Source organism: Zootermopsis nevadensis, unplaced genomic scaffold (assembly GCF_977971745.1).
Source record: "Zootermopsis nevadensis isolate Lab colony 2312 unplaced genomic scaffold, Znev_1.0 Znev_ptg000061l, whole genome shotgun sequence".
Classification (NCBI taxonomy): domain Eukaryota; kingdom Metazoa; phylum Arthropoda; class Insecta; order Blattodea; family Termopsidae; genus Zootermopsis; species Zootermopsis nevadensis.
In genome coordinates this window covers 12,754,731-12,782,001 of record NW_028259192.1, presented here as the reverse complement: position 1 = coordinate 12,782,001, position 27,271 = coordinate 12,754,731, and the positions used below count along the sequence as shown (strand labels likewise).

Genomic DNA, 27,271 nt, shown 5'->3' with positions numbered 1-27,271 from the left:
CCATATTATTATCAGTCACTTTCAGGTACCCCAAGTTATATTTATTTGAATAAACAAACAATTCAGAACCCTCTTACAAAATACAGAACTTACTGGCAGGAGATTTCGAAACAATGGAGAATCACCAAACGGCATGGAGGCCAAGGCCAAAATCTGCTGATGAACAGTCCCACTGTCTTGCTGATTTGTTGCTGTGCTAGTTCCAGTTCTGTAAATAACAAAACATTATTTTACCCAACACATGTTGCAGGCCTATGTTGGTAAAAATGAATGTTAGGATTAATATGACTACTGAATTAATTATAATTGGGAATGCAGAGAAAGTCATCAAGACCCATTTTTAAATTTTGGTCAAAGAGTGGGACTGGGGCACCAATGACCATAGCTCCATTCTTGTTTAATTTACAAACAGACCAATTTATTGTAAGCAATATGCCACAAAATGCATTTCTTCCACATTAGTACTTGAATGCTAAAGAAGCATATCACTTACTGTCACTGCAACTTCCGCTTTATAAAATATCCACACAACACATGACACATGACACATCACACTTGCATTTCTTTGTTTACTTAAATGAGTTTTACCAACTGCATTGATCACACAGTAAGAAATGACAAGATGTTCCTGAATGATTAATGAGGAAGGACATGAACATAAGAGGTTATAGACAAGTTCAAAGCAAAATTGTAGTTTTCTCGAAGGGACAGGACAACAACAACAAGACCCATCAGTAAGTAATAAAAGTCTTCAGGCCAACATTCAAACTCAATGACATCTAATATACTGAAGCAGAGTGCTAGCCATTACAATATGATGTTTGGTTCCTCATGACATAATATTGGACCTTCTAAAACCAAGTCATATGCAATGAACAAAATTTACTACAATGTTAATAGAACATTTCCTGTTGAACTAGTCCTCCAAAACTTAAGATGCATCTGACAAAGTATTAACTTCAATACAAAGTATGCCTTGTCTAATGCATCAAACAATATTTAATGTAAAATGGATACAAAAAGCTTCCCATATTCCTTTCAAAATGTGGCATATTAACTGACTATCATCAAGACAACACAGAACAATAATGACAAGAGCTGAGATACAAGTGCAATTCAGATTAAATAAATTGTTTTACTGTAACATGCTTTAAAGCGACGAGTTGCTTACTTTTTATTATATGCTAACCCTCTTCAACACACACACATGGGCCACGATTGGTACAAGCATTAGCACATATTCACAAACTTGGTTGACACTAACCAAAAGAATTATCTTCCACATAGCATTGGTAAATCAATAAAAGAAATACAGTGAAAAATAAGGTGACTGAAATATACTGAGACTCTTATATTGTAAACCAATACAAGCACCTCAGAAATAAGAGAGAGAGAGGAAAAGAAAAAATCTTTCACTGTGATTAACCTTAGCTTCCCCAATTCTCTGGCAGGTAAACAAACCAAAATTCTAAACCTCATGTTTTACTAAAATTAGACTAAACACTGTACATGCAGGCAGACAAATTTATATGAGCCAGCGTGTCCAGTGGGGTGCTACAGGCCGACGCTGAGTAAGGACCGTGGCGGCCGAGGAGCCAGCGTGTGTCCAGTGGGGTGCTACAGGCTGATGTGTAAGCGAAGAGTGTGAAGAGCGCCGAGCTCGGGGGACCAGATAGGCTCGAAGGACAGTGCGAGAGTATGTGTGTGTGTGTGTGTGTACAGGGAAAGAGGCTAAGTGTGTGGTTGTTGTAGAGAGTTGACTGTATGTGCAGACCTCTGCAACTGACTTAATTTAATGTGAATAAATCAGGGTTGACAATCAGGGTAGCAATACCGCCCCACGTTACAGTATCATTTGCATAACTTCTACAAGGTGAACTGTGTTTAAAGGAATAACAGGTTAACAAAGTGTCTAATTTACAATATATTTTCTTTCCCAATCCAGCCCCCTATACACAGAACTTAATCCTTTGAAACCAAAGCTCATCTGGATAATATTTAAACATTCAGCCTGTAAAAGTAAAGTAAGTAAAGTTTGTCCCACTATACGCCATGTAGGCGTTTGGGGTGAGTGGAGGTATAGCTCCTCTCTTCCTTGACCTCGGCACTAGATGGGGGTGAGTGGTCAGCATCACGCCCTGGCCGGCTTTACCCCCGGGAAAGGACCCCGGTACCCATTGTAGAGGAGGCTGGGTGGGCCTCAGAGCCGGTCTGGACGCAGAGGCTAGAGGAAAAATCCTCTGCCCCCGTCGGGGATCGAACCCCAGTCGTCCAGCCCGTAGCTAGTCACTATACTGACTGAGCTATCCTGGCTCATTCATTCAGCCTGTACCTCAGAAAATAACACTTCACCTTGGTTAAAGCTGTTTAGCAAAATAATTGCTATTTACACTGAGAATCACACAAAACCAATAAATTCAAAAGGCAGAGTTACTGACTGTTAAAGTAGGTGGTATATATAGTTCCCACCAGGGTTTAAAAGGGTAAATGCTTTACTACACACACACACATAAAGAGAGAAGTCAATAATTAACCTTAAATTTTAAAAATGCATTCATATGGTTTAATACTGCTAAGCAAACATACTAACCCTCCAAGTAATGGGTTTCCTCCAAGATTAACTGAAGTTCCAAGTCCCATTCCTGTTGGAAATACAGACCCTGAACTAGGACCAAAACCTCCAGTATTGAATATAGTACTGGTTCCAAACATATTTGGTTTGTTAGCTGTATTTCCAAACATGGACTGACCTCCAATATTTAGACTTCCACCTGTTAAACACAAGACATGCACAATGAACATCCATAAAAGAGAATTAAAGAATGCCAATGTAAATCAACTGAATGAATGTACAAATAAGATAAAATCTAAATTCCAAAAACCATTAATTTTTCCAAATAAACTTATTAATTCTTTTCTGGAATTTATACTTACCAAGACCTGTTCCTGTAGGTGCTGACTGGCCAAAGCTAAAGCCTGAAGTTGCTGGTTTGAAAGGCTGGTTGAAAAGTGGCGAGTTCTGATTTGCTCCAAACACAGTGTTAGTACCAAAGCTTGATGTTGTGGGATTCCCAAATGTGCCTGGAAATCCTGAAGTTCCGGTAGGTTTTGCTCCAAACATACCTCCAGCATTTGTTGATGTATTCTGACCAAATGAAAATCCAGTACTAGTTGTGGCCATATTGAATGCTGGCTTGGTTTGGTTAAATAGTCCAATACTCTATGAAAAGAAATTGAGACAATAAAATAGACCATCTATTCCCTAGTTCTCAGACTTTAAGGTGCATCATACCACACATATTCCTTCATGCTTAGAGGGATTAGCACAATTCAGAAACATTCAAAATACAAGGAATATAACAATTTATAACATAGTATTAACAAATATTAACCTCTCCCATAATAAAAATGCCAAAAAATTGTAAACAATTAATGTCACGCAACACAATGTCATTAATACTTTGTGTATAAATACATCCATTCATCAATTTCTTATAACATAAGCTACCTTAATAGAACATGTGTTTTTATATACTGTCATACCTGATTTTGATTTCCAAATCCAGCAAAACCAGTAGGCTGAGTGCCAAATGTGGAAGGCTGAGATGTAGCCCCAAACAAAGTGTTAGTTTGTGGGGTAGCAGCTGCAAACCAAACATATGAATTAAAATAAACTTTGGATTACCAATTGTTAAACAGGCCACCTCACTCATTAGTCAAACCACACATAAATAATCCTGCTGTTGTGTACAGGGGTACATGGAAAACACAATCAAGCCCCAACCTACCAGCCACATGTTGCTGGTATTCATGTCCATCCAAGAACTTTATGAATCCACTTTGTACACATTCACATATTGCTAGCACCCTATAAAAAATCTTCCAACCCATGGCATTCTGCATGGCCAAAAATGACCGGATGTGGATCATGTTGCCCAAGTTTTAGAACTGACCTAAATAATCAAACATGCCTCAATCTACTGCTCAAACTGCTGTGTCTGCACACATGATAAAACTAAAGTCTGAAGTACAGTGAAAAATATAAACAACCACTTTTGAAAAGATTTTAAAATAACGGTCAGAGTTTGTTGGGTTAGAGGAATATCAGCACGTATTACTACACCACTGTATGCAATTTAGGTAAAATCCAGGCAGACCATGCCATCTTGTTGAATCAGCATTTTAACTGATTATACATTCTCCTATCAGTTTGTTTCAACATGTCAATAGTAAGGTGAACGACCAATACAAAACTTTACATTACACTGAGATACTAAACAGACCCTAGTGTTCAAAATCTAATGGCTGGCACGCAAGCACAGAGACATATATATATACATTCAAAGGTAAGTACAGAAAATCATATTTCTATTCAAGTCAGGACTACAGGAAACTTGCTCAGCAGTGCTTAACTTTCAACCAGAAAACTATTAGCAAACCAACAATCTAGGGTCCTTATGGCCAATTTAAATATTTTAGTCACTACGGCAGCATACATTCAATATTTCTGATACACTAACAATGTGATGAAAGAATGCAGAAATAACATACTGTAAAACTATAAACATTTTAAATCTTAATATGACAATCTTTCAAGCAAGGTACAACTTTTATGTGTATCACATACTTCCAAATGGTTTTGGCTGTGTATTCACTCCAAAGGGATTGGCAGTTGTTGCTGTGTTGAAAGAAAAACCAGAACCACCTGTGGTGGTTGTCATGGTTCCAAACCCCGACTTTCCAAAGAGTGTACTACTTTGTTGGTTCGCAGAACCAAACATACCACCAGAATTTGATCCAAATCCTGCAATAGTGACATACCAAAACCTTCAATAATAGGCATTTAGTAACAACCTAATAGAAATTCACCTCAGACTGGGGTGAATCACAAAAGCATAAAATGAAATCATCTTAAAGAGGTGAATAGAAAGTATAAAATAATCAATCAAATGCAATACATCCAGACATCTTTATACAATGGCAGCTATTTGTAAGAAAAAATGTAATATTTCAATAGAAATTTATATGTGAATTAGATCTCTTTTAAACAAAACCAAATATTCTGACATCAAAATAAAACAAGATATGTCAGGTAGTTAACATTTAATAAGTATAATCATGAACATACACTCAAGAATTTAGAAAACGATACTGCAATATGACCAGAAATGATACTTACCACCTTACCATTAGAAACAGACCAACACAATAAAAAATAAATATGATGTCATCACTTGTAATTTATGGAACTGGAATGATCCATTACAAAACTGTGGGCCATGTTACTTATGTACAGCTTAACAGAAGGCTAACCTAATTTTTATACTACAGCTCAAACAAATTTTAAATCTAGCACAATATGCAAAAATAGCATAATTCATGACATTTAGCAGTACAAACCTTACAAAAATATTTACTATTTCTGCTAGTTTGTTAAAAAACATATTTATTGATAAGCAGCAATCAGATTCATTGTGAAATGCCATCTATGTCCTTACCCATAGAAGTACCTCCACCAAACAGAGGTTTGTTGTCATTGAAGATGCCTGCTGTACCTGTGCTAGTACTAGCCCCTGTACCAAAGAGGGAAGTTCCTGTGGAAGTTCCAAATAATCCAGTTTGTTGTGGTCCTTGTGGTCCCTTGCGGTTTGCTGCATAATCCTCCAAACGCAATTCTTCTAGTGATTTTGATTCATATTCCTTCATGCAGGTAATGCAATGATGACGAGTGCTAATTGTCTGTGTCACGCCATTCTTTACCATTGTGTCTGAGCCAGTTACCGGAGTAAACTTAATTGGAGTACCAACTGCTGCAGTTGTTGTACTGCTTGCTCCAAAACCTGAAGAAAACATTTGCAATAATCTTCTTTCATATAATAAGATGCACCTAGTACGTACTTAAAGGAGACACAAAAAACTGCAGTAGAAATCCACCTTTCTGACTTAATTTTATAGTAAACAGCTATTATAAGGAGCTAAACTATCCATAATCTTCACCAGGTATTAAAATAATAATATCAGAATATGAGGTTGGTGTGCCAAATTTCTTGACTAGCTGGGTAGTGATTATTAGCTTCTCAAGAACTCTATTATATGAAGATAGTTAATGCAATGGAAGAAACAAAGACATAATGCAGTTTGAAAAGAATAGTTTTTGCTTACACAAACCTAACACTCACTTTCTGATCAGAACATAAATATTTAACAATGCCATTATCAAAGTTCACACCACTGATACCAATCCTGAGCCACCCCACCTCACATACACCAAAAATGTATGGCTGTTAAGTGCACCCATCCTTCAATTTACAAACACATTCAATGAAGGCTGTTTGCAAGGCAAAAATTCACAACTCAAGAAAGCAAATTTCCTTAAATTTCCAAGTAAAATTTTTTGAACGGTTCCTAACTACCAGAGAAATAAAAAAAAAATTTCATACATATGTTAGAACCTATATTCATAAAAAACAAGAACAGCATTACATTTTAAATGACAGTTCTTACCTGTTTAACCCTGCAAAGTACTACAGAAGTGTAAATCAAACATTCACATTCTACAACAGTCACTGTAGTTAAAGTATAAACATCAGAACTTGTGTATTTCTCAGTGTCAGTTACTTGAGAAGCAGATGTGCCACCCTCAGATGAAGGTTGGTTCTTCGTTGCAGCAAAAATAATGTTTGAACATTGAAAGCAGGTATAAATTAACACGGTTTGTTGTCACAAAAATTTGTAAACTGGGTGTTCATAAATCGAGGGATATGCGTACTGCTACTTTAACACATACTGATTCTTTTTGGCAATAGAATAAATGCAATTGACAGAGTAGCAGCATCATAAAATCAGTATGTAACTATAGTCCAGTGACACTACAAATTTCCCTTCTAATCACATGAGCCTGCAATTTAAAGTCAAGGCACTTTTTCTTCTTGTTTTTCATTATGTTCATAAGAGCATTATATTAATGAGCCGGTGCAGCTCAGTCAGTGTAGTGACTGGCTACAGACTGGACAACCGAGTTTCAATCCCCACACAGCCCCCTATCAAATGGGTACCGGGTTCCTTTCCCGGGGGTAAAGTGCAGCCGGGGCAAGACGCCTATCTACTGCCGAGGTCAAGAATGAACAGGAGCTATATACCCTCTCCCCCAAGTGCCTACATGGTGTACATTGGGACAGCTTTTAGAGCATTATATTGAGCAAAATTTAAATGGTTCTTGAATGACAAAATGGCTATAACAAAACATGAACTCTTTCAACACAATCCATAATAAAACCACCAAAATAAAATAAAAGAATGTGCTAACCTCCTGAACCAAAGATTCCAGTATTAGTTGCACCTGTACTCTGACCAAACAGCGATGGGGCAGCTTGTGTCTGTTGCTGCTGTTGCTGCTGCCCAAACAACCCAGTCCCAGTAGAAGTTCCAAACCCCCCAAAGGCAGGTTTGTTTGCACCAAATGCAGAAGTAACATTGGCACCAAATAAACTTGCGTTGGCATTCTGCTGACTACCAAACAAATTACTGCCTGTTGTACTTGAAGGAAAACCTGCAAAAATTACCATGTTCTAAGAAATAAATACCAACTTGAATTATATAGGAGAATCCCTTTTAATAAATAATTTGAAAATACCAAACACCTTCAAAGCAAAAAAGGGGCTGATCCATTAACTGCTCTCAAAACTTCCTAATACCTCATATGACTTTATCTTCACAAGGCAATCAAACCACAGACAACCTTTTCCCCACTTTAATTTGTCCCATATTCTATTTTGACACAAAAATTTACCAACAGCCAAAAGGTTATGCTGCATATAACTTACTGCTAAAACATCTTTCAGAGCTTCGGTACAAAATGAAGGACAGGCATGAGGTAATATAATAAACACAACAGCTTTAACTTTACAATGACATTATACTACAGCAATTTTATAACTATTTTTTATCACAAGTATTCCTAACTATTTTGCACCGAAAGAAAATAACTTGTCAGGTCATGAAACCTGTTGCCAGGAAAATTTTCATGTGGAAACTCATGGTTCACTGAAACACAACTTGAAAATAACTGATTTTATAAATGTTGAAACGTTACCAAATGCTGATGGCTGTGTAGTCTGAGCTTGTCCAAATACAGGAGTAGCTGTAGCACCTCCAAAGAGGCCACCAGTAGTAGGAGTGCTACTACCAAACAGTGATGAACTTGTTGACCCAAAAGCTGGTGTTGTAAATCCTGTTGTTGTGTTTTTCCCAAAGGTTTGTCCAAATGGACTTGTTGCAGTTCCACTATTGAAACCACCTCCACCTAACAACAATAATTCATCTTATATACTACAAAACATCAGCGTGAACAAATAAACTTAATGAAAATTCCCATTCCACTTAGAGACTTTCAAAAACACAAAAGATTAAGCTATATAAACAATAACCTTAATAATTTCATGTAGCTGTGTAACATGGCCTCTTTGACAAAAGAACACACACATTTTACAACAAAGTGCTCAGAAGAATACCTGTAGCTTTGTTAATAAACTGGGGACCACTGGAAATTACATAATAAAGAGCACTATAATATCCAAAAGCCACCTAGCATTCTTAAGATAAGAAATCAAGGTTATTATGGATTGTACATCATGTAGTTTGTACGGGGGATAGAAATATGCACATTTTAGGAGTGAAGCCTCTCCAAAAGGAAAAACATGAAAAATCAACAATAAAATAATTGAAAAATATTGAAATATGCCTCAGGAAACCACGCTGTGATGATGAGAGGTGGTTATCACCAGTACCAACAGAGTTAAACTTTTGCATTTTATTACCAGATGGCATAATTCCTATAGATGGTTAGAACAGAATGTTATAATTTGTGGATGGAAGAAATATAGAGTACATTTTATACAATGATAAAGTGTTCTTTAAATCTGCCTGGGCAGGTTTTGATGAAAACTTTCCATAAAAAAAATGGACTTACCGAATGTTGCAGCACTATTTGTCTGCCCAAAAGTTGATTTCATATCTCGAAACATGATCACAGGTCTTCACAAACCTAAAATGATGGAAATGTCATCTTAAAAACCTCTGGATTACACATGTCACCAAAGTTTATACCATCACTGACCATCTAATTTGCCACTTGTTTTTTTAATCTGCAATGGGTATTAAAAAGTTCCTGTAACGATCTGTCATTAACAAAAATTAGTCTTTTAACACTGGTGGTGACTGTACAGTTTCACTGTACATTAAATAATTTAGAGCCAGAACTATAACATTAGGTAAGTGCTAAGGGCAGCATTTTATGACATAAAACTATGGCAAAAACAAGCGTAGCTGTTGACACTCCGTCGTATTCCATTGTTAGCCATAAGAACAGGTGTTCCAGACTCCTATCTTCCATAAAGTAGTATACAACTAACTATTAATCAGGTTTTTTGACTTTGTCCACTGTCCAAGGTTAAAATGTGTATGATGTGCCCCATATACCTGAAAATGAAAAAGTATCCAGTTTTCAAAATGTTGTACACATTTTAACTTTGGACAATGAACAATGTCCAAAAACCCAATAAACCCGACTGTATCACACCTTCGTCAGAACCCTACAGAATCCAACTAACAATTAAATTTCACACACACATATCATCATCATCACAGGTTCCACAGTCTATTACAGGCCTCGACTGCCCCAACAACGCACTTCCATTGGTCCCTATGTATGGCTTTCCTTTTCCATCCCTGGACACAGAGAGCTTGAAGATCTTGTTCTACACTATCAAGCTACCTAATGGTATATATAATTTTTTTAAGCTAGCAAACACAGTGTTGTGGTTGCAGCTGTTGTTACAGATGTTGGTGACTTGTTTTAAAAATAATAAATTTGAAGGTACCATTAAGTGTTGCTATTCAGTAGCAAGCATGTAGCATGGGAGGTTACAACAGATTGTGCAACGAAATCAGTGGCAGAGTACGAAAAATAAGCCAGTTCTTCGAAATGTAATGGCACTATTTAAACATTAACAACCTTTGTTGATGCTGTGTGAATAACCTGTACAAAATATTTAAAATAACGTCATAACGAAAGATAACTTATATACGAGTCCAAGTATATGCAAACTATTATAACGTCGAGATCAAATAATTTACTCCTAATTGAAACAGGCCTACTATTTTCGAATCCGCATTTATAATACCGTGTTCATTGTTCCGGAGCTTATAACTAGCTACCACACCAATTTATTAACGGTTATTATAATACGAATATTCGTTACCGCCAATTCATTTTGATGCATCATGTTTCAACCGCAATTGCAATATTCAAAATTACAGATCTTACCTTTCGTAATGGAAAGTTCATACAACTTGAGTACGCATTCTATGCCTATCAACAAAATGACCAGTTACTACATCACTAAATGTTCAAATACCACAAATATTTCAACCTTCTATTCCACGGCCACTGCAAAAATATACGTAGCAAAATGTCTACAACTGTTACCAACACAGAGATCTGTAACTACAAGTAGATGACGTCACGTATGTATTCTTCCACCTATCCGCAGCAAAAGCGAAACTACTACAGAATGGTCTAGCGGTAACAGCCACGGGCTAAATCGATAAAGATATTAACTGCTATCCAACTTACACAATCTATCTCCACATCAACATTCAAACTTCGGTAACAAACAACTTTGCAACCGTGGTCTCTGGTAAACAAAAGAAACTTATTCATGGGTATTTGTGACCTGATTTAACCTGCAGCACTGCATTAATAAACAACAGGATAAATATTGTCCACAGTTCTTTTTAAAGAGCATAAAAACGTTTCATTTAAATCAATCTAAAATTCCTTTCCTAAATTGTACTTAACCATTTTACAAGTAAACTATACCATTAGCAGAAAAGCACTAAAGGATTAACAACGTACAGATGTGTAAATTCAAATGTTATTAATTGGAAATGTGAAACCTCAAATCCTACAATTGGAAGCGTGTTTTACCATAGTAGGATTTAAGGTTTCCATGGCAATGAGTATGAAGATGGCTGTCTTCTGGGTTGTTGTGTTCTGTAGTCTGGTAGAAGTTTCCGACGTTATCAACTCGATGATGGAGGCAGTAAGGACCAGACTGCAACCACAGCAAGCAATAAACAATAGCAACAGTATGGTGGTAACACTAGTCAGTCTGTAAAAGGTGCTGCAGAATATAGATGAACACCTTTAACCTGTTCTAATTCACTGATATTCACCAGATGAAGAGAGTCAGTTGGTTAGCAAATTCAAAAGTCCTTTGAATTTATATATGGATTACATGTATATCAAACTAAAATACCCTTACTGAAATGCACTGAACCACTCTACCATAGGTACAGAAGCTTATGAGTAGTATTATTAGTATCACTTTACCTTGTTGCAGTTGTTGGATTTGGTATTTCAAATAGTTGATAACGTCTTTTTTCACTTTTCTGATGTTTTAGGCCAGATGTCAGTCAATTTTTAATAATGTGACGTGCTGCTTCTGGAGCAGTGATAATGCGACTGGCTTGGTAGTGAAGCGTTCCACAACAATGCCGAGTAAACAAATATCTGTTGACATTGTTGATGACGTCATTTCTTGAAGACAACGACTAATCACAATTTTTTATAGTAAAAAAAGAAAAGAAAGAATATTTGTTTACTCGGCATTGTTGTACCAACACAACAATTCCGAGTAAACAAATTACTTCAGTAAGACATTAACTAACCCCATCTTTAGGGGGGTTAATTTAGTGTCTTACTCAACATTTTGAAACGCTTAAAACACTTAACCAACCCCCCAAAGGGGGGTCAAGTGTTTTAACCCCCCATTCGGGGGGGGTTTGTTTAGTTTCTTACTCAAGATTTTAAAACGCATTATATTTCATTACATTACATTTCATTACATTCAACTACCACAGACCCATCCTAAGCATGACTAATTCAAGTTAAATAAGCAATGTCTTAATCAAACTATTTACTCAATTGTAAAGCATGTATATCCTTTATACAGAGACATATTTACGTCTCCAGAACCATGGTTCCACTGTCAATTTTTCTTCCCTTTTAATCGTTAATACTGTTCAGTGGCATCACAAATTTTAAAGATGCAGACACAAATAAGTACCACACTTATCAGGTATCAATAAAAGTGACATATTTGGACTTCTCAATTTGAATGGAGATGGTGTTATTCAGAATCATTTTATTTTGTCTGTATCACTCTAACAAGTCCTTGTATCAAATCCATGAAGTGATGTCCTTGAGAAGCTGAAACCAAAATATATCCAGTAACACATTCTGTGGGTAAAATACAGAGTTACTGAATGTCAAAGAACAACATACTCTTGAAAATAAAACTGCTCAGTTAAAGTTTTAATGACAGATATAATTATTTTTTCTTCAAATTACATATCTACAACACTACAGCAGTTACATCATCACGAATAAATGACAACGGGAATAACCTCAAACCTGTTTTCCTTCTAAAACACAACGAAATAGAACACATAATACTTATTATATTTTACAATCAACATTTTAAATTAATTAATGATGGAAAATATATTCCTGAGATCTCAGAACTAGTCATGTATTTAATAAGCATCCTACCTTATGCATTAAGCAGTACTGTGAGTTAATAATAAGAAACTGAATACGTGTTTTGTAAATTCAGTAATCGCTATCCAATTTGAACAAAAAGAATCCTCACATTTACTGTCATATTAATATAGCACTGTGGGAAGGTATTTTGTAAACAACATTATTACAATGACCATTATTTTATAATCAAAGAACTAAGTACAGTAGGCAACTCTAAATTAATCTGAATTAATATTATATGTATTCTCACATATAATTTCCAATAAATAGTCTGATTTCACACATCACTGTGTCTTGCCTGTAAGAGAAAATTTGAGATAATGACGTTGAACTTATAAACATCCACCACTAGGGCAAAACAGAAGCCTGATGGTTTGGATACAGAACATCAATTCCCTCATAGGATGGTAAATTGTATCCTGTGGAAGAAAAACTATGAACACAACTCTGCTCCTATAAGTTCAGTTTGTAATTACATTTTCTTTGTATCTTCATGAAGTTCACAATTACAGTTTACAGGCTCATCAGAATATTGACAAATATATTTTATAATACAAGCATATCTGTGAGTAAGACATATTTATCATTCACTGGAAGTTTGACACAGTAGTCTACATCCATTATTACTAATTAATTTTAGCAAATAAACATAGATAAATATCTTAATTTCAGTAAGCAAGGCATATGTATATATAATATGGATCACAGTCAAACAGCATTTTAAACTAATACTTGAGTACTTAACACAATAAAATAAATATTGCATAAATAAACTGTGACTATAAAACTTAAATCTACATAGTATGTATCAGCTGCATCCTCAAGACAGTATTTTGTAAGATATTTAACACAGAATATACTTTTATTACTAGGTTATTCAATTTTGCAGTGTAGTGGTTAGTACTCCTATATCATGTTGAAGGAGTCCCAGGATTGATACTTTCTCACACTATGAACTATCCTGACTCAGGTATTTCATGATTTTCCTTAGTATCTCCAAGAAAATGCTCAGAAAGTATCTTAAAATAAGTTGAGACCTCTTCCTTCCACAACCTTTCCTATAATTCTCCATAATCCTCTATGATTCCCGATACAATGGTATATAATCTGTGAAGTTGACAAAGAACCTTTAAATAAGCAAGGAATCAGCATATTTAATAATGCAAGTGATAAAATTGTTCATGTACATATATGGCTTTAACATCTCTTGGTAATAATGTTTAGGTCTGCAGAATCAATGTAGGAGCTATTCCTAATGGGCACACTCAATGACCTGTAACCAAAGAATTTGGCCTGCAGAATATATTTACTACTAATTATATCAGGCTAGTTGTTGCTGTTTGATTCCTGTTTCATTATCAGTTAAGAACTAATGCCCACCCCAAATGTTGAGTGTCTGTACTACCCATGTACCTCCCTGTTAAGAAAATAATGTACATGTTTCTGCCCTGAGATCAATTATGTTTTTAGTAATAAATTCTCCATTAGAGTAGACAATTTAAATTATAAATTTACCTTTTATAGCTTTATAAAGTGGTACAGGATGAAATACTTTTAGGCAAATGATACATTCATATTTGAAGGAGAATGATGGTAACTTTATTAATAGTATGTATATTTTCTCATGTTTTGCTGTCCTGCTTATACTGGTAGGACATTATGTTTTGGAAGAAGTATACTTATTTTCATTAAATTTCATTAAAGAAAATAATTACTGCAGCATACTTATTTGTTTCTTTATGCTGCCACTATCAATTGTAATGTTTGATAAATAAATAACAGTTTAGGCATGTTATGGAATGTTAAATTATACATATATATTTGACCCTGACATAGCACTGGCAGTTAATTGCCACCTTCTTACCACAGCGGCGCACGTTTGCTTCCAGGCAATCCAAGTAGGATTTATGATGGATAAAGTGGCACTGGGATAAGCTTATCTTCAAGTCTTCTATGTTTTACCTGTCAATATCACACCAATGATGCTCCATATTCACTCATGTTTCATCTGGGGGGATGGACAATTAGCCTGTTACTGGCACAGTCCAACATAGTTTTCACCCCACTGTATTGTAAAAATAGTAATGAAAATATCTGTAATAATGTTATGACTAGGGTGGACACAGATTTTGTAGAACACCCTAGCCAATGCTAAAAAAGTAGTATAAAAACTGCAGTGCAGTTCAAAATTGAATATGTGCTGAGTTGCCTCTTTATAGAAAATGGACACAAATTTTCAGTATTTAGTAAGGACATACCCCAATATCATCTTTATTATTGGAATATACTGAAAAAATCGGTATTTTTTAATGATAAACTTCTTATTGAAGGTTCATCTATGAATGAAGCAATTAGTACTCAACAAACTGCAGAAATTCCAAGTGTTATGTACAAACCAGTTCCATTTGTAAATATTATTACAATGAAAGGGAAGGTTAATCTGCAACATGCATAAAAAGAAGATAAGTCTGAAAATCATTGTTAGTGTTACCATAAATGAAAAGACCTCTCCCATAAAATATACTTATCGTGAAACAAAACTACACAGTTTGATTTAATTTCTGGTTTTAATTTCAAATATAATATGGTGACGGTCACACAATGCTCATGCAAACCATCAATTAGCTAAATGTGCAAGACATCTGGGAGAAAAATTTCAATACTATCATGCAATTAATTCAGGGGAGTTTGCTACCATTCAATTTGGAATATTTTGCCTTTCCGTTTCCCACATTAATATATCATAGAGATTAAAACATACATAAACCTAATTTTTCTTGTTGTTTCATATGTCCACAAAATCATATTAAGAGAAAAAGACTGAAGATTTCTGAGAAGAAAGTGCCAAGGAGAATATTTAGACTTAACAGAGATGAGGAAGCAAAGGATTGCAGAAAATTACATAATGAGGAGATTCATAATCTGTTCTCTTTACCTGCTATGGTTAGGACAATTAAATGAAGAAGGATGAGGTGGGCCAAACATGAAAAATATATGGCAAAATAAGCAATACATACAAAGTTTTAGTCAGAAAACCTCAAAAGATTTAAAAGATATGCCTATGGTATGTAAATGTGAGGGCTGGATTGGACTGATTCAGGCTGGGACAAAATGATGGATTTTCAAGATAATGGACTTCAAGTTCCACAAACTCAGGTAATTATTGACAAAGTGAGAGACTATCAACTTTTAAAGAAAGATTCTGAAACATGCTGCTGACTAATTACAATAAATAAAATATGAGTTAAATGCTGAGTCATGTTATTCTTACAGCTTGGTTCAATTTTGGTGATGGAGGGCAAAAGTATATTTTACGTATATCTATATTTTTACTTTGGTTCACTCAACTTACACATTTCTATAAATATTTGGCAACAATCTGTTTGTATCTTACTTCCTCAGGAAACATGCACTTACAATATTATGGAATCGTAAATTCTGTGGGTTTCATGCCTTTGTCACGTACCCAAAGTTCTTTCTTACTTCTAATTCACTACTGTCAGTAATACCACCATGGCAAAAGAGAATGTCTGAGTGGGACTGATAACAGTGCTAATTAACTTTGGGTCTTAAAATATGTGATCAAAGACCTTTAAAATGTGAATATATGTTAAGTACATAAACTTCTTGTTTACACACTTAATAAGATATCAGAGCCCACAAAAAGCAATAGTACAACAACACTATTTATTTGCCTGATAGCTGACAAAGTATCTCTTCTCGGGTTTTCCCTTTCGTTTCTGGTACAAAAATCATGACGAATATGGTACCAAGAAGGCATATAATAAAGAATGTCCCATAGGTGGCCTCTGGACCCATGTCATTTATCATAATGGGGAAGAATTTTGTGACAAGAAATGCCAATGCCCAATTAAGGCAAACAGCAATTGAACTAACCCAACTTTTAGCTTCATTGCTTAGGAGCTCTGGCATCATGAACCAAGGAAGAGGTCCAAACCCAATTGAGCAAGCAACAATGTACAAGTTTACAGCAATCAAAGGAAGCCATCCCATTAATGTTATTTCAATTCCCTGATTAAGGAGATAGAAACGGATTACCATTAGTAGCAAACACACCCCCATTCCTGCACCTGAAATTATGAGTAATATTCTTCTTCCAATGCAGTCAACAATAAAGGAAGGTATGCAAGTTGAGATAAGTTGAATTATACCAACAATAACAGTACATAAGTGAGGGTCCAAGGAACTGCCTGCTTCTTCAAATATATTAACAGTATAAGCCAGTACAGCATTCATTCCACACAACTGTCGTAAAGTCATCAAACCAAATATAATATTCATGGCTTTCATTGTTGCAGATGTGACAGAAATGCTCTTGAAGACATTGATAATCTTGACAGGTAAAGATGTTTGGTCACCTGAGACAGAAATACTAACTTTGTTTCGCTTTATAAAGCTCTGCATTTCTTTCAACTCATCTTCAATGGAAGCACTGCTTTGATTATCAGCACCTCGAAGCCAAGAGAGAGATTTCTCAGCCTCTTCGATCTGGTCTTTGGAAAGAAGATAGATGGGTGACTCTGGCATCCAGAAGAAGGTGACAGCGAACAAAAGTGGAAGCATGGTGGATGCAATGGACATCCAGAGGTATGGAAGAACAGCACCAACCACATACACATACAGAATTCCCACGTTGAACATAAGGTCTAAATAAACACCCAGAGCACCTCGGATCCTAACTTCAGCTATTTCCTCGCTGTATAGGGGTGAAGCTACTGTGATAATACCACAAGTGAAGCCAAGAATGAATCGGGCCGTGTAAAGGACCAAAATCTGAAAGATAAAAATAACAAGAAGTAAGAACATTCAGACAATAAAGTTACAGTTACTGCATGGACTTGTAGGAAGATACTAGCATTTTGGAAGAACACACTGCCTCCATCTGCAGGGCAGAAGTGAGGAAATTATGTTTCTCTACAAGATCGCATCAGAACCCAAATGACTAAAATCTACATTTTCATGGCTGTGATAACTTCAAATTTCACTTACAGATTTATCAGCAAAGATTATCATAACCCATCCCAGAAACATTGGTGCAGCCATGATGAGCATCAACAGCCGTCGGCCCATCAAGTTCGCCAGGTACCCAGCTGGAATGGCTCCAACCAGTGAACCCAGAGGTGACAGGGACCCTATCCAAGACCCTTCATCATAGGTGATGCCAGGGACTGTAATGTTGTCAGTTAGGTTGTAGGCTTGTTCCAGGTGAGGGATACCAGCTGCAGTCCATCCATCCACAGCACCCGCACATGCAGCAGATAGTGTGGCTATAAATCCATCACATTCAAGAAATAATATTGTGATGCAGTGGTAGAAGAATGTGTACATGTTTAAGAAAATTCCTCAGCCTTAATACAGAATTATAACTTATAAATTTGTTTCCGGTATCCATAAATATATTTGTCCATATTTAACGTAGTTGCAATCTATACTAGTTGATACTATTTACAGAAAGGATGACTAAATATTTGCATATTACGTATTCATTTAATTCCCTGCTTACCTGAAACGTCTAGAGGGAAGAAGGTGTCGCAAGTTCTTCCCATAACTTACTGCTGTTTCTTAGTTCAATAAGACAAACCAGAGTCATACAGATACGTTACCTAGGCTTGCAGCCAAGTGCTGTGGCCATATCTTCCGTCCTCTGTCAATCTTTACTTTTGGCTGCACGTCACAAATTTCCATTTGTTCCATTGGCTTTTTTTCCCTTCAAAATTCAGGCAGTATCGTACAGGTCGATAGCAATTCGTTTGCCTTGAGGTACAAAAATAAACATTTTCAGACACTTGCTTTTTGTTGTTTCATGTTTCTTCCTTCATTCCATCCATTCAACCAACCAACCATCTATCCACCCATTCATTATTGGAAGTGTGACAACTCCATAACAAACACAGTCAGAACTGGCACAGATGTTTGTTTTGGGCAGCGTCAAAATGCCTTGTGACGTAAGAACTGGAGGAGCGGAAAACAGCCATGGCACGCAGCGAGGGGCTGTGGTAACCATCGTCACAGTCCACTTGCAGCGGGGTTAAAACCATGGCTCTGTCCACAATAGCATCTTTACATGCACGATCCCTGTCATTCAGATATGTTGACTAACAAGGTATCACACTTGATCATATTTGACCTCTAACAATACACATAACACTGTGTTAAAATTTTGTCAGACTTCAGAGACATTTGGATTGCAGATCGAGCAAAGTTCTGTGATATTAAAATGCCCTTTGTGTGAAAAAGTTGCTGTTGCTGTCATGACAGATGCAAGCGCATGACACATATCACTGTTCTTTATCCTTCGTATTAGCATTATCATAAAATTTCACCTTGTTCATTACGAAAGAATGGGAACAATGGGACGGGACTAAGAAGATTAAGTACAAGGTAAGCAAAATTAGCTTCACAACCATTATACAAATACAAGGTGGATTAGCTAAAATAGTAAAGTCACTGGGTACGGGCTGGGCGACCGGGGTTTGATCACATGCAAGGTCAGTAGTATTCCTCTTCACCAAAGACCTCAGACCGCCTATGGCGCGTCATTCAACCCCTTGTTCAACAGATTACGGTAACTCTTTTACTGGGGTAAAATGGCCGAAGCATGAAGCTGATCACTAAGTTCCATCTAGTCCTTAGGTTAAAAATGCGTAGAGCGTTATCTCCACTCACTGGTCTTCATGGCGTGGTGCCTAAGCACAGAAACGCCTCGTTTGTTCTGCGAAAGACAAAGTTTTAATTTGGAAAGTTTTGGAGAATATCAATCAAGGTGCACGATTCCAGGTTTCCAAGAAATATATTTCTAAAGGCTCAAACTATGGTAGGGTGGAATGGGGTAAACAAATTTAATGACATTCTCGTTCACTGGGTTTTGACATCAGAGGATTTATTTCCAAGAGAAACTTTTCAAAAATGTGAACAAACTCGAGAATAATTACTAAAATACAAACATCAATCTTGGCACATTATGTGACACGTAAGGAACGAGCAGCCGTGGAAAAGAAATCTGTCCGACAGCCTCGCTGAATTAAGAAGTAATGAAACTGAATTTTTACATACCTTGACTTCTGTAGAAGTAATTTATGTCCTCCCTATATTCATTTACGGTGCTCTGAAAGTTCTGTCAGTAAAGAAACTGGCTACAGGATGGGTTACCAGATGTCATGTCTCGGCGCGATCAGAAACCCTTCTCTTCGCTACCACGTACAGAAAGACTGTGGGGCTCACCTGACGGACACCAAAGGTTCTTTCTTTCTAACCTGCACGCTCCGCGTAAGCCTTCATGACATGATTTGATAAACAGACAACTTTAATATTGTGTTTACTTTTATTGAGTTCCTTCTTACATCAGTTACAAACTGTTTTCTTCGAACTCAATTACTGATTTCCTCTCGCGGCTTCATATTCGGGATATCGGCAAAGAGGTTTTCCTCAGTCCCTCCAAGAATATGGAGGGGTAATATCTTAAATCATGCAACCGCTCCTTCTTTCCATATCCATTCCAACTGATTATTCATAATCATTCTTTTCTTTGATGCTACACTGTATAGCCTTGACGGCGTCGCTAAATAAACTATAAACAAACACATCCACCGAAGAAGAATTCTAGTGTCTTTTTCAACGAGGTAGAATGTATCGCAACACAGAAGGGCAGTAGTGCGGTTTGGTGTAGTAGTAAATGCACAGCAAACTAAGTATAGGTTTATGTTTATGTCCAGGGCTGTCCAAAGTTTCTTGACCTCTTTATCGCTCAAAAATACATTTAAAAGCAAAACACTAAGAATTAGAACGACCTCATATAATGGATGATTCATACCCACTTTTTCAACCTGGCACTGCGTGCCAGACTGCACACACTATTATTTTTAAGACCACACGGTTGTTTACCATAAAATACGGCAACCTCATTATATAAAGATAGCTAACAAATGCTTAGAAAATATGGCGAAATTAACATATTTCTAAATGACAGTGGGGAGCTGATGGAAGTCCAGAGAGAATTGCACACAAAATTGTAGTCGAAAATCCAGAAAGAAGCAGGCCACTAGAGGGACCTAGGTGCAAACGTGGGGATAATATTAAAGTGAATAGTAAAAACAGGGCCTGAACTGGATTCATCTGACTCAGAACAGAGCCCAGTGTTGTTTCTTGTGTTTAACGCATTGAACTTTCAAGTTCCATAAAATACCAATAATTTACTGACCAGCTGAATGACTTTCAGCTTGACAAAGAGGACTCTTCCATGATATTAGTTATAAATATATAATATTTGAAACGTTTTAGTCACAAGGATTTGGGCCTGCAGTTACATACAAGAATGACAGTTCACAGAACACAGCACGCAGATTACAAATATTCTCTTAAATCTTTTGTCATGCCAAATTCCACACGCCCGCTCAAACGGGCAGAAATTTGTCACTGGTAAAGTTCAAAATCAAGTTGACACTGCAGCGTAGTGGTTCTATTCTGGAGATACATATTTTGAAAATTCACCTGGATATCTCCTTTCCTGTGATTGTTCATTAATACCTCGCACCCTCTAAACAAGTGGTTCGCAACTTTGAATAGAAGAATTATTATATAAAACTACGTATGCAACTTAAAAATTAAATAAGTGTTAGTATGACGTTATTCTCCACAATTGAGTACAAAAATAGATATTTAATGTTCGTGTCAAACTGTCAACAAACGGAGTTCGTACGACTTCATTCGCAACAAGGAGTGTGATGATGAGTCTCTACGGCGACAAAACCCAGGAAAACATGCTAGAGTTTTGTTGAAAAACCGAAAAAAAGAGACATCTCGTGGGATACGTAGATGGAAAGATATTATTAAAGCGTGTATTGAATAAACATAGCATCATCTGGATTCAATAGGCTCAGAACAGGGACCAACACTGCAGTGAACCTTTGGGTTCATAAACGACCGAAAATTCTATTTGGAGTCAGTAAATTAGAAGTAACCACCGTTTTGAGGGTGACGTGCAAATATGCTTAACGCAATTAATTCCATAAACCATATTAATAATTAACTCTTAAAATATATCCTGTACGTTTCGTTGAGTGGCTAAATAGAGAAGAGAATACATGATAATAAGCGTATACCCACCTCTTACCCGACACAGTATTATCTATAAGATTTTACATTTTTCGAGAACCATGTTCATAACTTTACACACACACACACACACACGATGTATTTTACGCAGATTTAGTGTAAAACTGAGACAGTTAAAAATTGCAGGAACCGATTTTTCTATCACCTCTGCTACAATACAGCTTCCTCTTTACTCTACAGTCATAGCAACTGCGCTTCTACATGACAGGACTTAAATTTGTCTCAGAATCACACTAGTTTAATAGGTACCATTATGAAGCAGACGATAAGAAGAGCTGTTTACAGTTTGCACAGCGTGATGGGTTTTTAATATTCCCCGTTTTCCAGTTATCGTATTTTACCTCATTATCATTACACTATTCTGATTACACGGTATGCATTAAAACCTGGTATTTCTATCCTTTTTACAGTCTTTCACATGTAGCAAGGGAGAAATAAAAAGGTGTATACAAAATTTTAATTGGAACTAGAGCAACGCGCTCCTTACGGAGCGCTCTAATCTGATATTCTATTTCTTTACGTTGTTGTTCAGAGGCCAACTGTTCTTGGTTAGTCAACTATCTACGTCCAATCCCACCCTTGCAAATCTTCGTCTGTTTTTCTACGTGTGTTGTTAATATGGTCTCGTTTATCAATGTAAGTCTTCTTTCGCTTATCCTGAATTGTTAAATAGATCTGATGTTTTAGTTCTTTACGTCGCTATTCAGAGGCCAACTGTTCTTGGTCAGTCAACTTTCTACGTCCAATCCCACCCTTGCAAATCTTCGTCTGTTTTTCTACGTGTGTTGTTAATATGGTATCGTTTAACAATGTAAGTCTTCTTTCGCTTATTCTTATTTGTTAAATAGATCTGATGTCTTAGTTCTTTATGTCGATGTTCAGAGGCCAACTGTTTTTGGTCAGCCAACTTTCTACGTCCAGCCCCACCCTTGCAAATCTTAGTCTTAAAATCGATCATAAAATCAGTTTTCATAATAGTTTTCGTAATCGTAATATATCGAATGAGTATCAGTTTACCTTGTTGGAGTTGGTACTTCAAATAGTTGATAACGTCTTCTTTCACTTTTCTGATGTTTTAGGCAAACTGTCAGTCAATTTTCAAGAATGCGATGTGCTGCTCCTGGAGCAGTGATCATGCGACTGGCTTGATAGTTTTTGTTGTGAAGCATTATTTGTTTACTCGACATTGTTGTGGAACACAACATTGCAGAGTATAAACAAATATAAGTTGACATTGTTGATTACGTCATTTTTTGACGAGGAATCACAAATTTATATAGTAGAAGATATTTTTATGGAAGACAACGCTCAAGTTACACAAGTGTACATGAAATTATAATATTACATTGCACCTGGAAGAAACAGGTTATAAGCGTGTGAACTAAATTCAGCTGGCTCATAATAGGACCCAGTGAAGGGCGGTTATAAAAACAATAACAAGAGTTAAAGTTCCATAAGAGGACGGAAATTTATTGAACAGCTGAGCGACTGCAAACTTGTTGCCATTGACTCTGATCCCTGAAGTTACTTTATGATACTATACATCTTCCTCTGCAACTTACAACTGTCTAGCGAACCTACTTTCTCACCAAATAATCGGGCTAGTTCGTTTAATAGTCAACTATTTTACTTAGGTCGTCAAAAAGTTGAATTCTCTTGTTTTTATTCGTAATGTAGTAAATTCTCCTATAGTTCGCGATAGCCCCTGGAAGCCACATCTCAGGTCACTGTCCTTTCCTTTTCCACATCGGGTTCTTTTAATATTTCACATATCGATAGTCGCCGAGTTATTTGATTTAAACTCGATAGAAAGGCCAAGACTTACATCCAAAGGAAAGCCGTGTTGCACAGTTGGCTACACCAATTTGTGTCTGTGGAGATTTTAATAATTCCTGTCTGGAACATGAACTGCACAAAACGTACTACTTAGTCCTTCATAGTGATAAAATAAATGTTGGGAGTCGGAGAGAGATTGATAAAGCGTTTACATCTTGCATGTTTGTGGGGGCGAGGGTAGGTGGGTTAATAGGTATCTTTATCTAACAAAAAATAAAATGTGAAGATTACCCCAGTAGAGTACATACATCTTACAAATATATTTGCTATTTTGCGTATCTCATTGGCCTTGGAAGTTCGTTTACTGTAGATTAAGGTTGATTACTGCAACGTAGCAATTAACGTGTTTGAAAAATATGTAATCTATTTAACGCAAAAATATCCGCTTTTGTTGAAAATAAACCTGAGATTCCTTCAACGTAATTAATTAAATAACAGGTGTTGTTTACACGCAAACTGTTATGTAATCTTTGCTTGCCCGGGGGGGGGGGGGCGGTATTTGCCAGTAAAGTGACAGGCTACGGGCTGAGCGGCCAAGGTTCAATTCCTTGTAGGAGCGAGATTTTCTCTTCGCTCATATCCAGAACTGATCTGTATTCCATCCGGCATAATTTAATATTGGATGTGAACTCTTTCTTACATAACCTCCCATTTACAAATATTTTATTATATAACCTTCCAGTATCTCTCTCCAAATGTTCGGCCCATTTGTCTGTAACTAAATACTTTGTCATTTTTTTTATATTTTACACGGCCTTAAAATTTCACTTATCACAACTGTGGTTTGCATTGTCCTCCTTCATGCCAGTACGTTAAACGTCGAAACTAGCCACTAAACGTTTTAATTAACCAAAATCATGAACAGAATTAGACGTGCATGTTACTAACCCAGTAAAATAATCCATCCATGTAAGCCGACAGAAAGCGAATATATAATTGGACTTCACTACATAATAGCGGTTAAATGTTTAGGTTTGGTTTAATCGTAAAACAACTTTCTCATAAGAAAACAGAAAATCATTCGCAAAAATTCACAGCATGCGCTTTCAAAAGAAAATATATCTGGACCGCTACATCCTAACAGTAAATCGTGAAAATGTTGGATATTTTTAGGGTCCATATATAAAGCCCTACTGTCACTATTATGTTTGGGTGTGTGACGTATGCTTGGTACTAGGCGCCAGAATGACTGTTCTTAGGAATTTCTCTCTTCTGAAGGTTAATATTAAACTGACAGCACTCGATAAAATTAGAGATCACAAACACAGCACTACACGGAACATAATAAAAGAATGAAAGCCCACAATTTATAACACACTGAAATTACTTACCTCTTTCAGATTTTGAAAATATTAGTAGGAAATCGTACGTCTAGTAAGACAATATGAAATTATAAATACATACATAACAACTGCGTGTTTTAATAACATTCTTCACAATTCGCAATCACTTTTCCATGAACACATGAAGTGACATATTCGCCCTGCATAACCAGCCTTGCTGATGTCGGCTTTGCTAATCTTAGCTCTGCTAATCTTAGTTCACCTTGGAGGTGCAGCAACTTTTAATTGGCCATACGAACGCAAAGAGTTATTCATTGCAAAAGCGAAATTCTGGTGAAAAAGTAATAAAATCACCAATCGAATCGACTGGTGATATAAATAACTTCACATAAGGCGACGGAAGGTTTTATGGAACTCATTCAAGAAAAACATCAGTCACTGAAAATCAAATGGAGGACTTAATTCCATGTTATTTTAATCATCAAAATAAATTACATCCGATCGACATAAACTTAATATTCTATAAAGAATAACCACAGAAATTCTGCTACAAGTCGCTTAAAAACTGATATGTAAGTAAATATGACAGAATTCATATTTATTTTTCTAAAAGAGAATGCATAGAAGTAAGTCAGGGCTAAAAATTTTTGAGTTTTTATCATTGTCCGCCTTAGACATTAGTACATAATCTTATGTATATGAACCCTACACTAAACCAAAATCAACAACATAGTTAGAGGCCTATATAATATAGCACAATGTAAATATATGCAATGAATAATTTGAGAATGCTTCAAAATGTGTTTGGAAACAATGATAATATGCCTAAATAGAAATACTTCTTATTATTGAGTTCAAATTTATCTCCCATCTCTTCCTAAAACGCTGAAGATCAGGACAGACAAAATTTGTTTTGCATAGGTGTTAAGCTAATTGTCTGTGAGGTGAATTACGAGTATTTGGAAAACACGTGATCAGGAAAATATTTAAAACTGCAAATATAATACGATTACTTACATAGGATGTGATCAGTAACACGATCACTGAATGTATGTAAAACAGAAAAGTACAAAACTAGAACTACAGGATACAAATAAGAAATATGAAGAGGTTATACATACTTTGATTGAATAATTACTCACAATTTAATACGTGCTACAATGTATTATGGATTGAAGGCACAAAAATAATAACATCCTCCAGGTGATTAGAGACAGCAGTAGTCAATAATATTATTTATCAAAATAAAGATTCCTATAACATTTATTTTCCCATTAGCTCAAGCTGTATTTCCTCCCTTGACTTTCCCTGAGTTTCTGGCACAAAAAACACCACAAATAAAGTTCCCAATATGCAAATGCAGCAGAAGCCGCCGTACGTAATTGCTGGTCCAAGATCACGATTGATTATTGGAAACAGTTTAGTGACTACAAACGTTAAACTCCAGTTGAGACACATAGCCATAGAACTCACCCATACCTTCGCTTCACTTGATAACAACTCGGCCATTATTAGCCAAGGTAATGGTCCAAAACCAACTGAAAAGGCGATGATGAATGTATTCATAGCTAGTAATGGAATCCATCCTGCCAATGATATGGCCACATTATTACTTTGCATAACGAAGTGAAGTGACAAAACCAGTAGACTCACAGCCATACCTAATTCTGAAAGAATAAGCAAAATGCGTCTACCTACTCTGTCAACTATAAGGGATGGTATATACGTGGATATAAGCTGCAATATTCCAACTATAATTGTGCAGACAGATGAAGATAAACTACTTCCAGCATCATTAAATATGTATACAGTGTAGTAAATAACAGCATCAACACCACTCAACTGCTGGAAAATCATCAAACCAAAAATTATTCCGACAGCTTTAGCTGTTGGTGATTTAATAGAAAGATCTGCAATGCAATCATTACAAACTCTGCAACTGGTGTTTTCAGTGACTTTACTTTCCTCTACAAGAGAATTTTTCACAAATTTCTGCATCTGACTTAGTTCACGTTCGATATCAGGACTTTTAATTTTGCCTGTACCACGAAGCCAGCGTAGAGATGCTTCAGCTTTATCAATTTCACCCTTGGAGACCAGAAACATGGGTGACTCAGGCATCCAGAAGAAAGTTATTGAAAATATGGTGGGAATGACACAAGCAGAAATGGACAGCCACAAGTATGAGTCCAGAGCACCAATGATGTATATGTAAAGGATGCCGACATTAAACATGACGTCCATATTGACGCCCAAAGTGCCTCGGACTCTAACCTCGGCGATTTCCTCATTGTAGAGTGGTGTGACCACTGTGGCAGCTCCACAAGCAATACCCAAGATGAATCGAGCAACATACAATGAAGGCACCTGTCAACAGGAACAACAAATCAGAAATTGTGAAGTGGAGTGACTATTC

The 27,271-nt window shown here is 36.3% G+C and overlaps 3 protein-coding genes across 18 annotated transcripts in view; all 3 read right to left on the bottom strand.

The window, feature by feature from the left end:
* Nup98-96 (nuclear pore complex protein Nup98-96) overlaps positions 1–11,521 on the bottom strand; it is a 36,991-nt gene extending 25,470 nt beyond the window's left edge. The window contains exons 1-10 of one of the 2 annotated variants that reach the window (XM_022080189.2): positions 11,393–11,521; positions 8,969–9,043; positions 8,093–8,302; positions 7,307–7,549; positions 5,499–5,840; positions 4,628–4,804; positions 3,544–3,644; positions 2,935–3,220; positions 2,591–2,771; positions 94–208 (exon numbers count right to left, since the gene is read on the bottom strand). In XM_022080189.2, the coding sequence (XP_021935881.1) occupies positions 94–208; positions 2,591–2,771; positions 2,935–3,220; positions 3,544–3,644; positions 4,628–4,804; positions 5,499–5,840; positions 7,307–7,549; positions 8,093–8,302; positions 8,969–9,023 (1,710 nt within the window). In that variant the 5' untranslated portion in view covers positions 9,024–9,043; positions 11,393–11,521. Of the gene's footprint in view, positions 1–93; positions 209–2,590; positions 2,772–2,934; positions 3,221–3,543; positions 3,645–4,627; positions 4,805–5,498; positions 5,841–7,306; positions 7,550–8,092; positions 8,303–8,968; positions 9,044–10,324; positions 10,500–11,392 lie in introns of those variants that run through there. The other variant, XM_022080179.2, reaches the window with a different exon arrangement.
* Positions 11,522–12,368: 847 nt separating this feature from the next.
* On the bottom strand, positions 12,369–25,150 carry LOC110838831 (facilitated trehalose transporter Tret1-2 homolog). Of its 6 annotated transcripts, none has more exons than XM_022082462.2 (4): positions 24,904–25,150; positions 18,229–18,379; positions 17,615–17,892; positions 12,369–17,398 (listed from the first exon to the last, which is right to left on the bottom strand). In XM_022082462.2, the coding sequence occupies exons 2-4, from the start codon at positions 18,317–18,319 to the stop codon at positions 16,292–16,294; spliced, it is 1,476 nt and encodes a 491-aa protein (XP_021938154.1). In that variant the 5' UTR covers positions 18,320–18,379; positions 24,904–25,150; the 3' UTR covers positions 12,369–16,291. The 6 variants fall into 6 exon arrangements, with proteins under 6 accessions (XP_021938154.1, XP_021938168.1, XP_021938173.1 ...); XM_022082476.2 differs by having other exon boundaries at positions 24,977–25,150; XM_022082481.2 differs by lacking the exon at positions 24,904–25,150 and adding an exon at positions 21,728–22,244.
* A 140-nt stretch (positions 25,151–25,290) lies between these two features.
* LOC110838765 (facilitated trehalose transporter Tret1-2 homolog) overlaps positions 25,291–27,271 on the bottom strand; it is an 84,479-nt gene continuing 82,498 nt past the window's right edge. For all 10 annotated transcript variants that reach the window (XM_022082387.2, XM_022082433.2, XM_022082424.2 and 7 more), the window contains one exon: positions 25,291–27,222. In XM_022082387.2, the coding sequence (XP_021938079.1) occupies positions 26,119–27,222 (1,104 nt within the window). In that variant the 3' untranslated portion in view covers positions 25,291–26,118. The remainder of the gene's footprint in view (positions 27,223–27,271) is intronic.